Source organism: Bidens hawaiensis, unplaced genomic scaffold, assembly GCF_021521415.1.
Source record: "Bidens hawaiensis isolate Kalapana, Puna unplaced genomic scaffold, B.hawaiensis_p1.1 tig00034643_1, whole genome shotgun sequence".
Lineage (NCBI taxonomy): Eukaryota > Viridiplantae > Streptophyta > Magnoliopsida > Asterales > Asteraceae > Bidens > Bidens hawaiensis.
Window position 1 is genome coordinate 179,318 of NW_027495998.1, and position 8,033 is coordinate 187,350.

At 34.6% G+C, this 8,033-nt stretch overlaps 1 protein-coding gene across 1 annotated transcript; it reads right to left on the reverse strand.

Annotated features, from left to right (window-relative positions):
• Positions 1-445: 445 nt before the first annotated feature.
• Positions 446-4,911, reverse strand: LOC143586403 (succinate--CoA ligase [ADP-forming] subunit beta, mitochondrial). The gene is made up of 12 exons (XM_077067962.1): positions 4,811-4,911; positions 4,165-4,275; positions 3,914-4,025; positions 3,701-3,765; positions 3,499-3,576; positions 3,340-3,414; positions 2,790-2,942; positions 2,562-2,696; positions 1,759-1,923; positions 1,545-1,667; positions 831-902; positions 446-677 (listed from the first exon to the last, which is right to left on the reverse strand). Exons 1-12 carry the CDS (start codon positions 4,898-4,900, stop codon positions 597-599), a joined length of 1,260 nt encoding a protein of 419 aa, XP_076924077.1. The 5' UTR covers positions 4,901-4,911; the 3' UTR covers positions 446-596.
• Between the last annotated feature and the right edge of the window lie 3,122 nt (positions 4,912-8,033).

Genomic DNA, 8,033 nt, shown 5'->3' on the forward strand with positions numbered 1-8,033 from the left:
AAAAGTGAAATTGCACTAATTTTGACGTTATTTTACTAATCTCGTGAAAATAACGTTAAAAGTGACGGACGGTTAATCAGGCATCATGTAGTGGCGTTGATAGCCGAAAGACAAGGGTACATGCACCGATCAGCCGGTGTCCCGATGATTGAGTGCTATGTGCCTTATGTCCAAGGCTTGATGCAAAACTACTATCGAGCCGGGGGTCTCACTGGAAGCAGCCTCTCTATCCTTATAGGGTAGAGGTAAGGCTGTCTACATCTTACCCTCCTCAGACCCTACTATAGCTTTGCTATTGGTGGGATATACTGAGTACGATGATGATGATGATATTTTCATTGCTTTTTGAACAACCATAGCGATATAATGGTTAACACGCCCACAATTTTATCAACAAAACCAACATGCTTTTACGTTTAAACATCCCCAAAGAACTCATGGCAAACATTGATTTTGATTGTGAATACATGACGAGTTCAATTAAGTACGAAACCATTAAATCCATTTGTCTAAATCTAGCAGTTTCTGACTGCTATTCCTTTTATATTTATTCCCAAAAATGATTAAAATAAAATTGGAATGTGAGGAATAGTGTTTTATGTTGACTTGAGTGCTTTAACTGCTTTCTCAGCTGCATCATCAAGATCTTCTGCTGTAATCAATGTCATTCCACTCTCCTGTGTTATCAAATCATAACACATTGATTATTATTTATAAAAATGATGAAGCGCTGAATTCTCAACCAGACCCAACCCAACCCGTTTCATAACCCTTAAAAAATTCCTTTTCGACCCATTTGACCCGTTAGAGATTACAATGATCGACTTTACCTTGAGAATTCTCTTTCCTTGGTCAACATTTGTACCTTCAAGACGAACGACCACAGGTACCTTCAATGAAACCTGGAACAAAGTTTAATCAGAATTTGATGTTAGAAATAATATATATGTTACCAAACCTAAAGACATCATCCAAGTGAAAACTGTTTTATCAGTTTTATAGAAGTAGGGTGTATATAAGCCGAGCCGCTTGTGAGCTACTCGAGATTGGCTTGCTAAAATCTCGAACTGGCCCAAGCTTAAACGAGCTAGAGCCTAAAATTTGTTTAGAAACAAGCTTCATATATGAAGCTCAGCTAAGCTCGCAAGTCTAAACGAGCATATTATTCATATAAATATAATAATTTTATTTGAAATAATAAATATATATTACATAGCAAATTTCGCTTATCATCCTTATACTAGAAAATTACAGAAATCCGTTTCATCCAATTTTTTCTGTTAAATCCAGTTATGTGCTTTGCACATGAGAATGTTTTCGTCCTTTCATCCTTTAAAGAACTATTTGTATAATTAGCTGATTCCTAAGAAGAAAATGCATAACTAAATAATAAATATAAGCACGCTGATCACGAAGCCTGAGCTATGGATGTAGAACTCGAGAAGAGCCGAGCTCGTTTACACCCCTAAGGCCCTAACTATAGAGAAGTACAAATTATTCAAAGGGATATATAATCAAAATGAAAGAACTTGCTATTGACTTACATGTTTAGCAGCATTAACAATCCCACTAGCAATGACATCACATTTCATAATCCCACCAAAAATATTGACCAAAATTGCTTTGACTTTATCATCTGAAGTCAAGATCTTGAAAGCTTCCACAACCTGTTTCATTTATTTCCTTTTTAGTATTTACAAACTGTTCAGAATCCATCAATCAACACAAATTAATATCTTTGAAATTAAAATTACTTACCTGTCCTTCAGAAGCATTCCCACCAACATCCAGAAAATTGGCGGGAGTTCCACCGTGTAGTTTAATAATATCCATGGTGGCCATTGCCAACCCTGCACCATTCACCATGCACCCGATTTCACCATCCAAACCAATGTAATTTAAATCTGCTTTTGCGGCTGCCACCTGTCAAAAAAAATTATGCAATTCATTTCAGATGGGCATGCCATCACGTTAGCAGAGATGAAGTGTCAATTTGGGTTCTTTGTCTATCTTTTGGGTTTGTTTGAGCAAAAGAACATATCAAAATGAGAAACAAGTATAAGAACATTAGAACTTTTTAGGCCCAACACATAGCTCAGTTACGTTCGTTAATCTATGTTCAGTTACATTCGTTCGTTTACGTTCATGAACCATTTGTTTATACTGTTAATAAAGAACATAAACAAACACGATCAAGAAAACCTTGTTCATTTTATTGTCTTGTTCGATTAAAGTTAACGAATGAACATGAACATGCCAGTCGTGTTTGTTCGGTTCGTTTACAAGCCTGTATAAAAGCATTCATACTTCTGAAATTTGACCCAGTATATCCCGTTGGTAACTAGTTTGATGCTTATGATGTTACAATGTGATACAGTTAGAAACATATAACGGTCTGTCACAGTTTATTATAATCAACAAATTAATTTGATTATTATGAAACTCAAAAACGGAGAAAACTTAGTGAGTCAACCGCATCTGAACCAAACCCATCTTTCACAACGGCCTATTTTAATGACCTTTTAAAAATAGGCCGATCATTCTGCCAATTTTAGTTATACCTCACGAGGGTCCTCCTGTGTTGGATCACGAAGAGCAAATATTTCTTTTTGACGGTAAGCAGCGTTGTCATCAAAATTTAGCTTAGCATCAGCAGCAATTAATTTGTTATCAGAAGTCTCTGCAATGGGATTGATCTGGAAAATGGTATTTGAAATTAAGAACAAAAAAAGAGTATGCAAAAACCTTAAAAAAGATAGTACATTTTTTTGAGTAAATTCATTGCTGACCTCCAATTGTGTGCAATCAGATTCACGGAAAAGATTATACAACTTCTTTACTTGTTCTATAGAAGCTTGTTTGTCAGCTACTTTAGGAGCAAGACCCTCTACAACCCTAGCAGCATCTTCATCTGTAATTCCTTTGAAAACATCAATAGGCACCTGTAAAATAGAGAATAGAGGTTATTATATATTTATATGATATAATCCTTCAATTACAGGTGGCAAAATGGATAGGGCGAGAGTTGGATAATGAGAGTAACTTTTTAAAGGTCACTTCAGGATGGCACGCTATATCTTTATCCAAAAAATTGTATTCTTTTATAATTAACGAGTTTTGTAATTATTTTGCATAAAATGATCTAGAAAGTTTTGTGATAAAAACACTTTGGGTGATGTTGGACTCATTAGACTGACCTGTTTCCTTAAAAGCTAATTTTTTTTGCTTACTCATTTGGCCAATTAGAGATAAAACATACAATGGCTGAATCAACCCGTTTATAACTGTGCCAATATAGACACCTCTGACTTAAGTTCAAGATTTGGAATAAAGGAATACTTTAATGATCATGTCAGGGAATTTCTCTGCAAGGTCTTCAATGCTGGTTCCTCCCTCCCGGCATGCGATTATAAGCTGAAGCATAAGAGATTCAATTAAGTAAAGTTAATAGCATATTAATACCACTATTAACGCTAATAATAATAATAATAGGCTTACAGGACCGGCAGTTGTACGATCAAGAGTGATTGCAAAGTACATCTCATTCACAAGTGACACTTTTTCACACAGGTAAACCTAAACAAAGATATACGTTCATTCTTACGCATAGGTTGTAACTCTTAAATAACATTTGATTAAAGCACACAAAAGCACCCAAGGGTCATAACATCTTAGCATGATATGAATATGTAACGTTAACCTTGCTGACAACTTTTCCTTGTGGGCCAGTTTGTTTGGTGACAAGTGTCTGTCCAAGCATCTTCCCTACAAAATATCAAAAATAAGGTCAAACAACCTAAAATGTAACAACCGCATAACTAATACAGTATATCAAATCCAAAATGATGAGAATAATAACAACTCTAATACAATATATCAAATTCAAAATGATGAGAATAATAACAATTCATACCAGCTATCTCTTCAGCCTGTTCTGCTTTGACAATGTGAACACCACCTTGAAGACCGCTTGTAAACTTCCCTAGGCCCCTTCCACCAGCAAGGATTTGGCTCTTCACCACCAACTGAAGCAAAGAAATCAGTGCCACTTATTAAAACTTCAACTTTATTTCAATATTTAATACAAATAAGCACCAACGAACAAGAAACAAAGTCGAACATGCGGAAAAGAATGAAAGAAGAAATACTATTACAACAAATTACCTCTTTCTCATTTGGGAATGTTAATTGTATAGCTTTCCGGACTTCTTCAACAGAAGAAACAGCAACACCTTTTGGCACATTAATGCCAAACTTGCTCATTAACTCAGCTCCCTGTTATTAAAACTCTTCATTAGTACACAATTATTTATAATTGTAAAGAGGTGTCACTGTGTGAATGAAACATGCATCTTAAGAGATAATGCAATGTAGACATTGGTGTGTTTATAAGATAGTATCACGATCCTTCAGTAACCCACAACAATCCAAATAATCACAAAAGTTTAACTAAATGAACTATTATTTCATTCTTATGCAATGGCTGCCAAATGTATACATCTGGTCGCTAGAAACAATAATTGATTTGAGCATATAAAATTGAAAATCATGAATTAATTTTCTCATACGAATATCAAACCCTAACTCTCCGCATGTTATTAATTTCAAACATCATCTACCAGATCATTCGATGGCTCTACCAATATACTCAAATTATCACAACATTTCAACTATTGCATTCTTATGTACACATCTAATATGTAACAACAATAACAAATTTGACGACATAAAAGTCAAAATCACGATTGATAATTTCTGATACAAATATCAAACCCTAAGTGTAATTAGGTTAATATTATTAAAACAGGACCTGATACTCGTGAATATTGAGACGGCGGAGCTGCTGTTGCTGCCATTTTCCGGCAACGTTGAGCGATTTGGATGCGAGTTTGTTAAACATTCTTCTTCTGTGAGTTAATAAGTGAGATCTGCAATAATATTAATTAAAACAGTTTGTAATATAATATATAGATCCAATCGGTGGCTTATTAAACAGAAATCACAAACCCTAAATCAAATGGGCGGCCGGAGACACGATGACCTGTTAGTTGTTTGCGTTGGTCTTTGTTGCCTTTTCCTTTTTATTCATTCATTTGTTTGATTTATTTACGGAAATTATGTTTTTTTTTAAAAAAAGGTTTCAAATGGGCTAAGTTCTAATTTATCACATCGGGATGTATTCGGCATTTGATCCGAAGAAAACCATTAGCTAAGGCTATCGCCGGTGAACACTCGCCCGAAGGCACGATAGTACGATGAGATGAAACTTTTTCAATTCAAGAATCCAACTAATGAACGTCACCTACTCTCCTAGTCTCACATCATCACCTGGTGTTGCCGAAACTAAATGACAGGGGCATGAATCAAATCTGGTTCACATGAAACACTAAGTCTCTTCATTGGCAACCCTTTAGTCAATACCAAAATGCAGGATGAGCACTTGTGGTTATTTATTTATTTTTTTTTTTTGCAGCATGACGTCTTCAATGTTAACCCAACCGTTAAAATTGAATGTTAAAATGTAACATCCTAGGCGAATCCCACATCGGCGGTGGACGGGAGAGATTTTTGGTTCATAAGTAAATGCCTCGCCTCTTAGATCACCAACACGTTTTGTGCTTAATGCTAGTGGATGAGAGGAGAGCTCCACAGTTGAGCGTGCTCATATGGGAGAGTAGTAACAAGATGGGTAACCTCCTAGGAAGTCTCAAGCTGGGCAACCAAAAACAAATCCGTGAGCTCTTCGTGGGCAAAAAGAAAAAGAACAATAATCGTGGGCAAAAAGAAAAAGGACAATAATGGTGGTGCGAGAGGCCGGATGTTACATAAAAAGTTGGTTGACCCGAGTGTAAAATAGTAATTTTACCTACTCCTTGCATAATAAAATCCTGAGGTCGATGGGTTCACGCATAGTGAGGTCGATGGGTTCACGCATAGTGAGCCCTATAATCGTCTTTGTGATCGCCTTCGATTAACCAGAATCTAACAACATGGCGAACATACTCGACACGTTAATTGACTCCCGTACTTTGGAGGTAGCCATTTCCATTTTGAGATTGATCAATTATGTTTGTTGATTTTGATATCGTGATAATGATAACTTTATGAGTTTGATATTGTAGTTGGTTTGTGGGTCGACGCCTCAGGACCTACCTTTTTGCCAACTTCAAGTTCATCTCGAATATTTGGTCGGTGGTGTTCAAGTTTGGTATGTTCGTGGACAGCCACATACTTGGTAGGTTTAGTTAAGTAGGTTTAGTTAATCAAGGTTCTTTTTTTGACGACCAAGGTTTTTTTTTATGCTAAGGTTTTATCTTGATCATGGTGTTGTAATGATCAACTAGTAATAACTTGATTGTAAGGTATGACTGTGTATTGTATAATATACGCTTAATATATATTAACGATTAAGTAGTTTATAAACTAATAGTAATGATCATGGTGTTACAATGTGATTACATGTTGTATCGGTTTAAATTGATTGTATATCATGGTGTTATAAGCATGTTGTAAAATGATTGTAATGATGAGGTTGCATGGAGCTTAGGTACATTACATGTTTTAATAGTAGCTTAGTGTTGAAGTCAGGTTGTATGCATCTATGTGTAGTGGCCGAGTACGTATTAAAATGCGATTGTAAGATGATCAGGTATGCGTTGGATGCAGCTTAGTGTTGAAGTCAGTTATGATTAAAATGATCATAGTAGCTTAGTTGAAGTCAAAATGATCATAGTAGCTTAGTTGATCAATATTTATAGTGAATTAGTTGATCAGTGTTCGTAGTAGCTTAGTTGAAATCAAAGTCATGTGTTAATTAATATATATACTAATGAATGTGTGAGTATGTTGAAGTCAGGATTAAATACTTAATGAAATATCAGAATCAAGTGCGTGTTTGATTGAATTTGTTGGATTGAATGACTCTGTTACATATGTGTTAAAGTCAAATAGTTAATCTTGGTATTTGTTAGCTAGAATAAGTTAATAATCGTAATATGCAGCTTAGTGTGAATTTTTGTATGTATTTGTTAGTTTGACTTTGTAATCAGATTAGTCCAAATCAGTTTAGGTTATTTGTTAGTTTGAATTGTTAATGATCATTTGTTAGTTATAAGATTTATGGTATGTATTTGTCAGTTTGATTGAATCTGTCGAATTGAATGGTTAATGACCATTGTAGTCAACAGTTTAACTTTGTAATCATATTAGTCTAAATCAGTTTAGGTTAATTGTAAGTTCAATTATAGTTAATTTGGTTAACAAGCTTTTTAAAGTCAATGGTTAATTAATGAGAGCATGTTTGGGATTGAGTTTGAAAAATGCTTATTGGCTTTTTCAAAAAGCTATTTTGAAAAGCCAGGATTTGAGGTTTTTGGAAAACTGCTTTTTAACCCTTTCAAAAAGCTAAATTAAGAAAGATTTTTGTGATTGCCAAATACATTTTAATTTATTGGCTTTTTGAAAACACCAATAAGCCAATAAGCATTTTTCAAACTCAATCCCAAACATGCTATTAATCATGTTAATATGCAGCTTAATTAGTAGGTTAATTAATAAGTTAGTATGCAACTTATAATGAAAGTTAATGGTTAAACATTCGATCGGTTAGTCAAAGTGGCTAATTAAATGTAAATGAATTTTGGATTTGTGAAAGTCAATCCGGTAAGAGAAAGTCAATGGAGAAGTCAAAAATCGGTTGCTTCTAATTTCGAAGGTAAAATGTATAAAACAACGAGGGTTCAAAATTTATATATCACACAACCACAAGAATGCAAGGTGCAAGGATATGAGGGTCTTTTCACAGAATTCCTAACAATTGGTACACGTTGGGGGTAACGACTTGGTTCACATCGCGAGGGCATGCAGACATCGGGCTAGCAATATGCAAAAATCCACCATAGGGGTGCAATCTGCACTTAAGTCTATTCTTAATTTATTTATAAAACATTATTTTTAACTTTTTATTTAGGTTATTATATACTTGGTATCCTTTGGTACATATTCAATTTTAAACATGAAATAAAAAATTTGTG

Bases quoted from the DNA above. Each gene is read 5' to 3' on its own strand.
- LOC143586403 (XM_077067962.1), bottom strand. From the start codon at position 4,900: ATGTTTAACAAACTCGCATCCAAATCGCTCAACGTTGCCGGAAAATGG. The intron at 4,276-4,810 runs GTCCTGTTTTAA...TTTTAATAACAG, and splicing joins TCAATATTCACGAGTATCAG to GGAGCTGAGTTAATGAGCAA. The intron at 3,577-3,700 runs GTTAACGTTACA...ATCTTTGTTTAG, and splicing joins AAGGAAAAGTTGTCAGCAAG to GTTTACCTGTGTGAAAAAGT.